Below are 15,122 nucleotides of genomic sequence, written 5' to 3'. Positions count from 1 at the left end.
AACCTTATTCTAATGTGTTACCAAAACAACTTTTACATGTGGGTGCTATAATAGAAATGGCTAGATGGTGTAACTGTCTGAAAAAAATAAAGATTAATAAATGAATAAAAATCAGAATACTACTAATAATAATGATAGTAAATATTGGCACAAGTAGCTGGCCATAATAATAAACAATTATTTCTTAAAAAAAAAAAAGCAATGAAACATGAATATTTACAAACCTTTCGCCCACTCATTCAAAATCAACGTAGCATATCCACAGCCATATACAGTATGTCACATGACAAAAAAACTATTCAACACAGTGGACCCTTTTAATGGACTTTTAGTTTTAAACCATAATGAATATGTTTCAAACTTTGTCTGAAATTGAAAATATTTATTAGTATTTTACTTGCCTAAAGGACTTCACATTAAATCAACCAAACCAAAATGCTTTTTCTTTTACAGATTAATAAAACTTTTCTGTGCAGCATAATTGTACATTTACATGGCTTGGTAAGAAAATGACCGCAGATAAACTCCATTTCGTGATTGAATCTAGACTATTTTTGTAACAACCAGAGAAATATTTTACATAAAAATCTATTTTAATATGTTATTTCCCCTTTATCCAAACCAGTGAAATAGGAAGAAAGTGTTTAGAGTGAGAAGGAAGGCTCCTCTCACTGAGTCAATGAATTTCCCTTTCTGTTTTTTCCAAAGGAAGCCAGTTTTGTTTTTGAGGTCTCTTAAACAGACATCTCACTCCTGCTCCAGTGCCTGGCTCAGATCAGTCTTCCCAAGAAAAATGAGGCTGGGTGGAATTCCTCAACGAGGGCAGGAAATAGGGTGGAGGTGACCAAAGAGATTGCAGTTGTGTCCACATGGGAATCACAAACATGATGGCTGTACAAATTCAGCATGAGGTTGACTTAATCTCCTAAACAGTTCTAGATTGAGAGAAAGGGTTCCAGTTTAAGTAAATCTAAAAATAGGCTGACAGTAAAATGTTTTTTTTTTATTAGTAGTAGTAGTGTCTGACATTTTGTTTTCCAAGTAAATACACAAAAAAATAATTATATAAGGTTGTATTAGCTGTGAATTGAATGCCACTTTTTATTTTAATAGCCTACAAAATATAAGAAATTAAAACTAGTTATAAATCTTTTTAGGTTAATATCATAAACAGCATATTTACTCAATCCTTTAAGTTGATTTGTTGCCTTGAAAAAATATGCCAATGCATCACTTATGAAGTTTCAACTATTCTACTTTCAATTAGTGTTGATGGTACATATCCATGAGCGGCAGCAGTAGTTAAAAGCTTTGCATACAGTTTAAAACAAAGGATCTGGGCTAAAATAACCTACTTTATAAGAACATTACGCAAATTTAGCCTCCGTTTAATCAAGGCCAGTTTTCCCTTCCAAAGAAAATCAACACTCTTGCCGATCCAGTTGCCAAAAACAGCAGGATGTGGCGGTACCTTGTATAGAAACGTGTTTACAGTGGACTAAATGTAAAACAAAGTAAAATAGGATCTTTTTCTGTGGTTTCTCATTTTAGGGAGGTTCAACCTAACAGCAATTGACATTGTTGAGCACTGTGACAAACACAATTTTAACTTAACTGAGATTTCTCCTTAGTTGACACTGAGGATGAGTGAAGTGCCAAAAAAGGTAACCTACATTGCACTTACACCTTTATAAAAACAAACCAACAGTACAGAGTAAGGAATGTCGTACACCTGGAATCTAGAGGAAATGACTCATATCATGCTCACACAGATACAACCACCACTGATTCACCCGTTGTTTGAGGTCCTGCTCGTTTTCAATCTGGTATTGCCTTTATTAAATATTACACAACTTCACCTACAATGAATGGTTACAAAAAGCTACCTTTTGTCAAATATGGACACTTTTCAATTTACAAAGCCGTCATTTTGCAGGCAACCCAAAAAACACACACAAAAAAATTAGATACTTCAGAGAAGTCATTGAGAAATACCACCTGTTTCAGGGAAGAGTGACAGAGCCTTGAGAAAAAGACTGACATGATATATTTTCCATCAACATTAGCTGTTGCACAATTCAAATTAATTTACAAACCAGATGGAATAATATGTACTATACACGTGTATATGTATATATATTTATATATATATAAACATTCATAAAATGGTTCAATCTGACAGCCACGTTACAAAAAAAAAAGTATAAAAAAATAAATTAAAATGATCTCACATGACACAAACACATACAACTTTAGGTCTCATCTCTGGAGTGGCATCAACAGACTAAGCACGAATTTGAAGCAATAGGAATATAAGGGGCATCCATACAGACATGAAAAATGAACTAACTAGTCTAAGCAGAGAAGAAACAGAGTAAAAACTTCTTAAAAGAATCTAAATCACTGGTGGGAAGCAAATGAAATTTGCCGGAGAACAACATGAACTAGTTCAGCTCCACTGCAGGAGGCAAAGGGAGTGGCAGTAAATGAAGTCTCCCTAAAGCCAAGTGGAATGAAAAAGTCAGCCGGCAAACTCAAGCAGGATGATATGGTAGTGGTAATGGGTAATGTTGGCCTTTCGTAATGCCAAAATTAATGTAATTCAGTGTTTCTTGATGTACACTCCCATAGAGGTCCTTAAAATTAACATTTTATTTAAACGTTTCTCATTTGGTTTTAAAATAGACATTTACTTCTTATCTTTCTCCTACTAGTACAGATATAATCCTTCCCAATCCCAACCGTCCAATAGAAATCTATATGTGAATACTGTGGTGTGTAACCTGGCAAGGGTGAATATCTTTATATATTGGATATCTGTGAAGCCACACATCTAAAAGTCCTTAAGTGGCTCACAACGACACAGTAGAGTTCACTGGCAAAACGGTGACGCTGTGGGGTCAAAGCCTTTAAAAACGTCTTTTAGAGAGCCATTGTCCTGTTCTGCCACGTCAGGCTGTGCGGGGCTATTGCCACCAAACGGGCTGCCAGTGCCGCTAGGTTTGCTGACCTGCTTTACCATGGTGAACAATGTGGATACAGGAAGGTTGTGGACTCCTGCGGGCTGCTCTGCAGAACCAACTGGGCCCTGACCAGCTGTAGATGGACTGCCTGTAGCAGGGGCCCCTGCAGCAGTCCCTGCATTGGGCGAAGGAGAAGGTTTGGGTCGAGGGCGGTTGTAGCTGTTGTAGCGATCCGTAGTCTGCTCCGCTGAGCTCTTTTCTGGTTCCGGCTGGTCCAATGCGGACTTGCGCACAAACAGGGGCTCTTTAGATTTCGGTTTAGATGTAGTCGCTGTACTTTCACTTGACTTGGGCTCAGGGGGAGGACTAGTGTTTCTAGGGGCCCCTGAACCCTCTGCCTTGTCTGAGCCCTGAGTCCGAGGGTCGTACAGACTGATGCCGCTCAGCACGCTACTGCTGCCACTGCTACCTACACCGCCAGCACCCACACCTCGAACAGACCCTCCTGCTGATAGCAGCCGTGGGTCGTAAGGTGCGATGGTGGGGCTGGAGGAAGGTTGAGATAAGGAGGCAGCTGGGGGAGATCCTTGAGGAGCAGATGCCTCCAAAGTGGACTTGAGAGCAGATTTTTGTGGCTGGAGTCGGGGGTCGGCAGTGGCTTTTCGTGCCATGCGAGGGTCAACAGGCTTCTCGGCAGAGACGGATGGAGGAGATGAGATTCCTGTAGAAGCACCTTGAGAAGGGCTGGATGAAGTGGCGTTGACAGTTTTGAGGATGCGGGAGAGCAGCTCAAAGTCTGGAAGAGAAGAGGAGGATTGATTCGACTGCTCAGCAGAAGGAACAGCAGGAGGGAGAGAAACAGAGTGCTGCTGGGGCTGTGTGCGGGACATACGAGGATCTATGACGGTAACTGGTGGGATGCCAGGGGGCAATGGGAGCAAGTCTTGTTTAGGAATGGGAATAGGGATGAGGTCTTCAGGACTCCACAGCACTGCCTTAGAAAATGAAGGCTTGCTCAGTACTACATCCTTTTTTATGTGGCTGAACTGCTGCAGTTGGGAGCGGGGATCACGCAAAGCCATGCCCATTAAAGGGTCAAGGGGAATGGGCACAGGCTTGTCCCTCAGCATTCTCTCACCCTCCTCTTCCTCATTACTGGCTGGAGCGGTTAATGGCGGGGGTTTGTACACAAATGGGGGCTCGGGTTTAGGGGCATGGGTGGCTGCATGCCGGGCAAGACGGGGGTCTTGAGGGGGAGGAGATAGAGAGGATGAAGCACTGGCTTCAGGTGCCTCAGAGAAGTCTGTGTTGCGGGATAGACGTGGGTCTCGTGCCAGTCGGGGGTCTGCTGGTCGGCTGGGTGCCTGTGCAGGCTGAGACTTTTGTAGACGAGGGTCACTGGGAACTCCATCCGGCTTTGCAGGGCCTTGGGTCTGGGTTTGTTGCCGCAAGGTTTTGAGAATGGAAGTGACACTACCACCACCGTCCTCATCTTCACTGGAATACCAGTTTGCTGAATCTCCTGCAAGTAAATGGAAGTGCAGAGATTCAAAGATCAATGTGATTTTCTTTTGCTGGTAATATCATCTGAAAGCATCAGCCTCTGTAAGTTTCACTCGGTGCAAAAAAAGCACCATCTAGTGGAGAGAATATTTTTTTATGGCACGATTGCACAACCACAGGCCAGAGAATGTTTACAGTATTAAGAGGTCCTGGGCAGGGTCAAGCTTTGAGCAGAGCCCCCTTGAGTTGTTTCCTTCCCAGAAATAGCCTCAGCAACATATATATTTGAAGTTAGCGCTTTGAAAACCTCAGCTATTTTATGACAAAATCTAAAACATTCTTTTTACAAACATTCTTTATACAAGAATGTTCAATTATTACCAAAGTACTTTACAAGACTTTTATAAAAAAAAATTACATTATTGTATTAAAGCTAGGCATGTAGTTTCTGCTGAAAGTTTATGTCATATGATATCGTATTAAATGCTGCAATCACAGGCAACGTTTAGCATTAGTACCTTCATTCTCCCTCTCAGTTCCTCCTCCCTCAGCCAGCCTCCTGGCTCTCTCCTCATCCTCCTGTTGTTTCTGCTGGAGTCTCATAAACAGCACACGCTGCGCTGGGGGCAGGAAATCTGGCACTGCTATCCCAGGCTGATTAGAAGAGCCTACATTAGCTGCACCCTCTATGCTTCCAGAATTCTGTTTCCCAGATGACTGATCATTGAAGTTTCCACCACCCACACCTTGAAAGTTGTCACCTGTACCAGGAGGCGAAGAATAAAGTTGAATAATAATCAAATGTTTCAGAAGTAGAACAGAGTATGACTATAAACCAGATAACATTAGTTCAAATGCTAGAGTATGGTACGAGCAACAACAAAGACATCAGTCCCACTCTCAGGTAGTTCAAGAACTGATAAAAGTCCATTTGGATAAAAATGTCTAACTAATACTTATATGCAACTGTGCTTAGCTCTAACTTTACAGAGCATGAACTCACCATCTCTTCCACCTCCATCTATCGATATGGCTTGCTGCTGCTGGTAGAAGTTATCATAGAAGTTGCTACCAGATGTTCCACCACCTGGAGGCATCATGCCTGCATTTGGGGGTCCATCTCCCTGGCCAAAGTTCTGCATCATTGGTGGTCCTGTGCCTATTGATGGAGGGCCTTGGTTCATGTTAGGTGGGCCCATCGGAGGCATATCATGAGGACCACCTGGGCCCATGTGTCCTGGTGGTGGGGCGCCAGGAAAGCGAGGTGGAGGTACACCTGGGGGACCTGCAGGAGGTCCCTGAGGTCCTGCAGCACCTGCAGCAGCATTGCCAGGACCTGGTCCTCTGTAAATACATCTGTGTCAGTATATTCTGTATGTGGCTAGTAAGTAAACCAAGATGACTTGACAAAGAAAAAGATAGCTAACCTGACACCCAGTTTTTGTGCAAGCTGTCCTGTGGGCTTGACCACAATCTCAAACAAGGATGGAATCTTCTTTCCAGCATTTCCTCCACAAGCAGGTGGTGGACCCATAGATGGCGGAGGACCACCATTGGGGTTAAGTGGCCCTTGGAAGGTGCCTCCATCTGGGCAGGGAGGAGGGGGGCCTAGGCATGGTCCAACTCCAGGACCAGGAACAGGCCCAGCACCAGGGCCTGGAGCTGTTGGACCACTTGGAGGGATATTACCATGTGGGGCACCAGGCATTCCGAAGTCCATGGGTGCAGAGGAGTCCCCTGGGGTAGGTCTTGGTGGAGTTGGGAGAAGACCAACACCAGGGGGTGGTTTTGGAAGAGGGTTAATGCCTTGCTTTTTAAGTTCCTCAACCTCTTTCTCATCTTCTGCACCAGCTTCTGCATCCTCTGCCAGCATCTTCAATGAAAAATAGGAGCATTGTTACCCTATATTTACATTTAATAATTTAGCAGACGCTTTTATCCAAACTCTAAGTGCCCAGAAACAATTTTAAAAATATTTTAAAATATCTGTGAAGATCACCTTATCAAGCAGCTCTTGTGTATCTTCTGTTAGGTTCTCATGGGAGAACATACACTCCTCACCATTCACACAGTTCCCTGTAGTATGGAACAGCTTGCAAGGGAAATCACGTGCAGTGAAGTCAAGGAGTTATTTCGACACATGAAAATTCTTTACCTTTAAAATGTCCTTATATAGATAATAAGTCCCAATGATAATACCATCAAGCAAAATGACCAAAGGATATCATGCATATAGGGACAGTTTTCTGCTCGCGCACAGAAGCCAGTGATGTAGAACTTGCAGAGTTCTTTCTTCTTAGGAAGCTCAATGTCATGACTGAAGTTACAGTGGTCACCCTGATGATACATGACAGCATTTAGTACAGAAATAACTCATGTTGTCCACAAAGTCATGTAATTTTGCATCATTTTTACATAGTCAGACATGATTGATTTAAACAGACAAAACTTTCTTTCAATAGTCTCAAAAAACAGACATCTAGATTTCAACCAATTTTATCTGTAACATCTTCCAAAGTTGGTTTACTGTGCTTACCCATGTACAGCGGCCCTCTATATAGTATTTACAGATGGCTTTCCCCTTCTTTTCTGGCCCATGTTTCTCCTGATCATTCCTCCTCGGGCCTCCAGATCCATCCTAAAGCAGTCAGAGAACAAATTATTCAGATGCCAATTTATGTTCTGTTGATTAATTATGAACCAAGTGTATCATCTGAAAGAAATGTATGTCTTACCCCCATGTCCATATCTCCGCTGTTATCTTCATCAGGACCATGGTCTCCTCCACGGCCCCTCCCTCGATTTCTCCCTCTGCCCCGGTTCATTCCTCGACCTCCTCTGCCTCTCCCGCGACCTCGCCCACCTTTTCCACCTTAAGAACAAAAAAAAAAATTAAGGTTAGAAATGAGTAAGGGTGACACCGAATAGTCTAAGATTTGATGTTTCGATAAGAGTCTGATTTACTACACAGAGCCATTGTTCACTGACAAGCTTGTGCATTAAATATCAGCCGATATTTATCGTGGATACCTACAAATAATACTTTAGCTTTCATGTTTTAGGTGTATTCCTACATCTATTATTCAAGCAGAACTCACCCCGCCCTCTGTCCTTTGATTTCCTGTACTGGTTTAGTTCTTTTGAGTAGTCATCATAGTCATCGTCACCCATGTTGTCATAGTCATCATCTCCATACTTTCCAAAAAAAAAAAAAGGTTAAGTAAAAGACAAACTGACTGACTTAATTTGTATAATCTTTTCCAGTCATTTATGATTTTTAGAAAATAACTTTCAGAGATTGATAGATATTGTAGCAGAGCTATATTCCCAATAGAAATTTCTAAGGCATTTTCTTAAGATTTTGGTAATATCGTTTTCTAGGCTTAGAAATGAAAACATTTCCTGATAATAACTTGATAAAGTTAATAACTTGTGAAGTATGACCCACCTCAATCTCATCTCCGTACATGCCATCACCATCATCATTTTCTCCTCCCATTTTGCCCCGTCCTCTCCCTCTGCCTCCTCCTCTCCCACCACGTCCCCTCATTCCTCTGCCTCGACCTCTCTGGTTCTTCATGCGGTTTTTGCCACCTGTGTGAAAGTAATAAGGGTCAGCAGATGTATCACAAATGCTGACACACTGGTGTGAATTCACACCTTTTTTAGTCACATAATAAAGTATGCAGACACTGAACATGTGATACCTGTCATACTGTACCAATTTGATATTGTAACTAAAGGACAAGCTCCAAACATCTACCTGATGATTAATATGAATCCAAACATTCAGCCAAGACCACTCAAGCAAAATTATTGCTTTGAAATTAGCATTCACCTCTGCCACGTGGACCACCTCCCACCTCTTTGGCCTTGCGGTATTGGTTCAGTTCCTTTGTGAAATCATCATAATCATCATCACCCATATCCTCATCCTCTTCACCTTCATATGTTTCCTCCTCGTAGTCATCATAGCCACCATAACCCTGCTTGTCCATCTTCATAAAGCCACCTTTCTTTGGCATGGGACCTCCATGACCAGTGGGAGCAGGAGGGTAACCTCCTTGAGACTAAAAATACAGAACAAAATACAGGCTGGGATTAAAACCTAATCTGATTGGCTGGATGGCCGGTCTAGGAAGTTCTTGTGTTATGAGAGTTACTTTAAATAAATCAAGACCTGACCAAAAATAATGTTTTACTCACAGTGGGAGGATACTGAGGGTTATATTCCCTGTACTTCCTCTTTTCACTCGGACTATAATCTGATTCGTCACTGTAGTCCGAGTGGTCATCGCTGGAGGATTCGTGACGCTGCATTACACACAAATACATTTAAGAAGATATACACTGTAGTTCAAATGTTTGTGGTCAGTAGGATTTTTTTCAAAATAAATTAATACTTTTATTCAGCAAGGATTAATTTAATCAAATGTGACACTAAAGACAATTATAATGTTACAAAAGACTTCAATTTCAAATAAACGCTATACTTTTCAACATTTTATTCATCCAAAAATTCTGAAAATCACAGTTTCAACAAAAAAATAAAATAAACAGCAACTGTTTTCAACATTGATAAGTAAAGTTTCTTGTGCAAATCATCACATTAAAATAATTTCTGAAGGATCATGTGTAGTGGTCGACCGATATATCGCCGTGGTCGATATTTTGAATTTTAAAATAAGACAAGTCTTTTCATGTGCCCGGTGTTTTTCAAAACGGATTATGACACCATGCATTTATGTTCCTCTTTAAAACAAGCCACTGAGACGTGAAGCCAGAACCTGACAGACGGTAAAAAATGGCCAATTGTCATTCACTTTCTAATGTGACACTAATAGGGCTACCCTCGACTAAAGATTTTTCTGGTCGACTATTAGTCCTTAATTTTAAGCATTAGTCGACTAATTGCACTTTTATTAATAAACCATTTAAATCATGCTAATAAGCCTTCAATTGCCTACATAGCCTAATAAGCGCTAAAGCACACGCATAAAGCTTGCCACAGCACACCAGCAGAAGTAATCATGATGAATGTGTCAGGGAAAAACAATAAGATTAAACTGCATTAACATTTTACTAATCAATAGATAAACTAGTTTTTTCAGTTTAAGAGATTAATTCAGCAACACTGACTGGTCATCTCCACAGTAGTGAATGCACCTGCATGCAAGTTTCATACAGATCTCTGTATATATATTTATCATTTCTGTAAGTAAAGTATACACAGAGTTTCGCGCACAAGTTCACAGAGGCCGAGACGGCAGTGTGACGAGTGGGGCGGGGCCGAGGGACGTGGGAGCGAGGCCGGTGGAGTGAATCCGCGGTGCCATCGAGCAGGCGAGGGAGTGTGCCGCCCATGGACACTCGAGGCGGTGGGCTGGAGTGAGTTGGCGGGTGCCACCGCCAGGCACCGCGGAGGAGATCACCCAGCTGGTGGAGGGCCGAGCAGCAGTGCGTCTGGGAACCGGAATTTTTTTTTTTTTTTCCTCTCTCCCCTCTCTCGTCTCTGTCACTCCTCCTTCCATCTCCGTTTCTCTCGCCTTGTCTGTCCTACCCCCAGGTTCCCGCAGGTCCCCGTGAGCGGTCCCCCCTGGAGGGGGGGGGGGGTGGGGGGGAGTAGAGCGCAGTCTCAGGAGTACCCCCTGGCCTGTGAGGGGGGTATGTGACGAGTGGGGCGGGGCCGAGGGACGTGGGAGCGAGGCCGGTGGAGTGATTGGAGATGAACTACACCTGTTCGACCCGCCAGTCTCGAGTCCCACGAAGGAGATGGAAGGATATAAAACTGGAACGACGACAGTGAAGGACGAGAGAGGACCAGGCCTGGGCTTTTAGTTGTGTTTTGGTTTTTATTTGAGCGCATCAGTCGTCCGTGGGGGGCTGGTGCGCTGTTTTGTGTTTATTTTGTTATTAAAGCTTCATTTCGATTGTCCGCCGGTTCCCGTCTCCTTCTTGCCGAAGAGTATGGAGATTTAATTATTACAGGCAGAAAGCACATCCTGTTTGCTTTCATCATTTTACAAAAGCGTAATTTTTTTTTGTACCACCTCGGTTGAGGTTCCAAATTGAACCATACCATTACCAAAACGTAATGTGTAAACTTACTGACTGACTGACCGGAGAGAATCGTTACTACCTGCATCACTGAACATGCAACACAAACACAAAAGAACCACTAGATTTAAATGAGCACAGCCAGCGAAGGAATGAACACAACTGTTTTCAACGAGTGCACCTTTTATTAATAACCAAAAAGTTGTTGTCGGTTGCAGAAGTACAGACGTTCCTCTCGTTGATAGCAGAGGAGCGGATCAAGCGAGAGCAGAATGAAAGGCAGGTACTTCTAAACAAGCTGGGTCGACACGAAAACTCTACGTTAAGTAATAATAATATGTTTGAATTCCTTTATATGTTTATTCAGGAATATCCGCTGTACTTGATTTCCCATGATTTGGATAATATCACTTGAAGACACTTGGTCTTAATTAATGCTGCTACTGATAACAAAGCATGTAATTATACACCTTCAGGCTTCTATTATTTTTTACAATGTAACAGACAAGCAAATGAAACAGATCAGAAACATAAGTCTTTACCATTAACCATATGTATTGTGCATGAAACATGGAATTACACATACCATTTTTGACATTAATTTATTAATATTAACAAATAACACTAAACCTTGTTAGTTTAAGTGTTACCTCTGTTGTTTACATTTTAATTGTTTATGTATTATAAATATATATTTTTGTAGACGTTTCAGCAAAAGAAAAGGAAAGGCTAAATGTTACCTCAGTTGTTTAAAAATTTTTACATTTTAGGATTAAAAAAGCCTCATGTCCCTCATTTAAAGTAATTACGTGTATTATATCGGCCAGAGAGAGAGAGAGAGAGAGATCTCCCGGCTGGCCTGGGAACGCCTCGGTGTCCCCCCAGAAGAGCTGGAGGAAGTGTCTAGGGAGAGGGAAGTCTGGGGTTCTCTGCTTAGACTGCTGCCCCCGCGACCCGGCCCCGGATAAGCGGAAGAAGATGGATGGATGGATGGATATCGGCCAGATTGATTTCTCAATATTGACCTCATCATCGTCCATTACAAAACCCATATCAGTCAACCACTAATCATGTGACACTGAAGCCTGGAGGAATGCTTGCTCAAATTCAGCTTTGCCATCACAGAAATATATATATATATATATATATATAAATAAAGGAAAGTGTTATGGTTGTAATATTTCACAATATTAACTGTATTTCGTTCAAATAAATGCAGCTTTGATAAGCAGAAGAAATAATTTTCAAAAACATAACAAAAACACTTACCTTGTGCTTTGATTTACGCTTTTTCTTGGCCCTCCTTTTTTCTTTTTCACGCTCTCTCTCTCTTTTTCTCTTTCTCCTCCGCCGATGTGACTTTTCATCATCTGATTCACTGGCATGGTGCTCCTTGCTTCGGCGAGGTTTATCCTGGGGTTCAGCTCCCTCACCGCTGGGGACCTGTGCCTCTCCGCCATCATCCTCCAACTCGCCTTCTTCCAGTTCACCTTCTTCTTGTCTGTTTAAAAAAATACAAAAAGAGTGTCACAACTCTGAACAGGACTAAGCAGGAAATCACTTTTTTCTTTTTGACTCACTGCCATTGGAGAACTCTTATTTGCTTCTTAGTATATGATAATGGGTTACTTGCATAAAGGATACTGTTGTGATAAACTGTGCAGAACAGAACATTCAATCTATTCATTGCTTTTTAGGAGGGCCTTCATTCTTAATTTTGACATGACAATTTCCGCTGGTCTGGCTTTTAACAATTCACTTGTCATTACAGTCCAGATAACTAAGCAAATTGAGATGTCTTAACTGATCTTTAAACATTCAGATCTCTTTATATACAGGGCTTCCAATCTACAGACGCAATACTTTATTTTAGTTGCTTCAATCTTCACACCAATGGTGTCAAATGTTCACTGCTCATTTGTGCCCTGCTGAGAACAACTCAAAGCCACTCTGTTTACAGAAGATCCAACATATACGTTTATACAGAAAAAACATTACATTCAGGCAGGCCAGCCCTTTATAACTCCTATCCAGCGATAAAGAGTTGCCACATAAGACAAAGAAAACACAGCTGCACTTTTACATCATGCACTGACGAAACATTATCACCTAACCCCTCAACTTTGGCCTATAAAAACAACAGCTCCGTGTAATGCAACTTCTGACAAGCGCACGTGCTACCAGATAAACTGCAGTGCAAAGCTCTGGGTGAGATATAACTCAAACAACACAAGATTAAATTATTACCACAAAAGTTAAATCAGCTGACATATCTGCATACTGCTTAAAATGTATATCAGTCTCTTTTACTAGTAAAAAAAAGCAATCAGCAACTGAAAACATTTTGACTCTGAAATATAACTTTCATTTAATGAGACTAAACTTATGTCATCTGCTTCTCTGAACAGTTAATGTCCTAAAAGTACTACAGAGGGAATCAATTCAAGAATTATCAATGCATTAACTACAAATCTATTCATCTCCGTGCAACAATTTATATCATATTGTGAATAAAAATCTACAAGTTTAGCAGTTATCTAAGAGAGGGAAAAGAGACCTCAACAAACACTTCACTTGCATGCACAATCTTTCACTCCTGTGAGTCACAGAACATACTGAAGGGACAAAAATAATAGAGTCAATACAGACAATATAAGGGCCACACTTGTATTATTTACTTATATTATTAATGCACCTCGGGGAAAACTGACAACTGCAAAAATAATATATTCCTTATGCATATAGGGTTGGCAGACAGGTTGATAACTAACTCTAGTTAAAAAAAAAAAAAGTAAAAAAAATTTCCCACTGTGTTCAAGTAAAAAGGCACATTTACAGGCAAGAAAATAGATTGTGATTACAAAATGCTGGCCTTTCAATTTTTTGCAATGAACTGAAAATACTTACCGTGACATACTAATTTATGCATAAATTACTTTCAAGGGAAGTGAGATGTTGCATTTTTGACACTTGCAGACAATGGTGGTGTGGTTAAGCACCTTTGTGTTTTGCTTCATGTTTTGGTAAGAACTTGAATGCTTTTGAGACACTGGAAAAAGCACTGGTTCATGAGGGATGGATGTGCACATAAAGCTAACTAGATCACAACAAAACTAGAACATGTAAAAACAGGGGAACCTACTATGTAATATGCATCAAATTATTAACATATGTTACTACATTATTTTCTACTGTAAACAAATGAATTGACGTGGAGAACTTGAGGAACAGTATTTAACAAGCCAAAACAACTTTAAAATAAGGGAACAAATATTTTCATTATTAGCTCGTATCATTAAAATGTCTAAAGTTAAATTAATGAGGCATTAAAATGCGATTTATTCCGTAAATAGCTTTACAATATATATATATATATATATATATATATATATATATATATATATATATATAATTAACTAATAGCTTATTAATCGAAAATATAGAGGCATGATTACATTAACGTTATTAACTTGGAAATATAAACGCAAAACTCAAACACATTTATTCTAGTGACGTCTCAATAAATCTAAGTGCGTAGCTCGTGACATTTAGCGCGAATGCTAAGTGCTAAACTGTTACAAATGAACATCGCTTAGTAAAAATAACTATATAAACTAAATCGTACAATATTCGTTGACTAATTAAATTAAATAAAAGAATGATTAATCAAGCGGACACGTTGTAGACCACGCTAGCCCGTCGCTATTCATTAGCTGCTGTTAGCCGTGTTGTTGTATTTCAATTGTAGTCATCTGCTAACGGTTAGCACTGCTAGCTTTAGCTTTGTCCAGGCCTCGCGATGGTTAAAGATACAAATCCTTAATACGTTAGCAGGAATGCATTTTGCCATTTCCCCGCCATATTACATACATTTAGCTTTTGTAATCAAGTCGAATTTTAGGTTCACGTTATTGACCAAAAACCGTGTTTTTCTTTTGTCCGTCTGTTCTCTATCTGTGATGAAAACATTGAGTTACTGGAGCAACGTTTGGGCGTAGTAGTGGCCCTTGGTCTTCGATCGCTTAAAAAGCTTCGAAAAGTGACTGAAAATGTATATCTGATCATATTCTGGCTGTTTTCCTGATTCAGACTGCGCTGTGTAGCGCTTCAAGATGGCGTTTCGTTACCTCTGTACGCTTCCCAGAAAAGGCGACTTTAATCCCTTTGAAAGAAAAAAGCAAATGCCCGTGCTTTTTGTTTTTGGAAAAAAGCAAAGGACAAATCAATAGTTGGTTAGAAATATGATGGTATTACTCGACCTTTCGTCAGTGAGAAGACTGTTGTGTTCGTGGTTGGCTGTTGGGGAGTTTGGATGGACAGTCATGCTTTCCACAGCCATTTCCTCTAACGTACTACATTCAGTGCAGAAAATCAACTGTCTTATGCGTTACTTGACTTTGAGCTACGTGTTGATTGGCTTTAGGAAGAGATTCAGTTCATAGTAGTCAATTCCCCACTAACAGTTTAAAAGAGAAACAGGTTGAAAATGTTCCTGAGGTTCTCCGTCCTACAGTTGCGATGTGAAATGAAACTCATTCAGTGAAAATGGCGACGTTTCTTCTCCAAGGAGAAGGGGTGGGCTTTTGTGACGTGACCGTT

The 15,122-nt window shown here is 40.8% G+C and overlaps 1 protein-coding gene across 3 annotated transcripts; it reads right to left on the bottom strand.

Moving 5' to 3' along the window:
- Positions 1–2,569: 2,569 nt before the first annotated feature.
- LOC132122742 (zinc finger CCCH domain-containing protein 4-like) lies at positions 2,570–15,072 on the bottom strand. Of its 3 annotated transcripts, none has more exons than XM_059533109.1 (14): positions 14,783–15,072; positions 11,793–12,024; positions 8,673–8,780; positions 8,305–8,536; positions 7,915–8,060; positions 7,565–7,661; positions 7,202–7,338; positions 7,003–7,104; positions 6,692–6,803; positions 6,466–6,575; positions 5,894–6,339; positions 5,470–5,810; positions 4,985–5,227; positions 2,570–4,485 (listed from the first exon to the last, which is right to left on the bottom strand). In XM_059533109.1, exons 1-14 carry the CDS (start codon positions 14,860–14,862, stop codon positions 2,873–2,875), a joined length of 3,999 nt encoding a protein of 1,332 aa, XP_059389092.1. In that variant the 5' UTR covers positions 14,863–15,072; the 3' UTR covers positions 2,570–2,872. The 3 variants fall into 3 exon arrangements, with proteins under 3 accessions (XP_059389092.1, XP_059389094.1, XP_059389093.1); XM_059533111.1 differs by having other exon boundaries at positions 8,410–8,536; XM_059533110.1 differs by lacking the exon at positions 14,783–15,072 and adding an exon at positions 13,431–13,711.
- Positions 15,073–15,122: the final 50 nt, after the last annotated feature.

The sequence above is a fragment of the Carassius carassius genome, chromosome 41, assembly GCF_963082965.1.
Source record: "Carassius carassius chromosome 41, fCarCar2.1, whole genome shotgun sequence".
NCBI lineage: Eukaryota > Metazoa > Chordata > Actinopteri > Cypriniformes > Cyprinidae > Carassius > Carassius carassius.
Note: the sequence above shows the minus strand (reverse complement) of the source record. Positions and strands in the feature narration are given on the sequence as shown.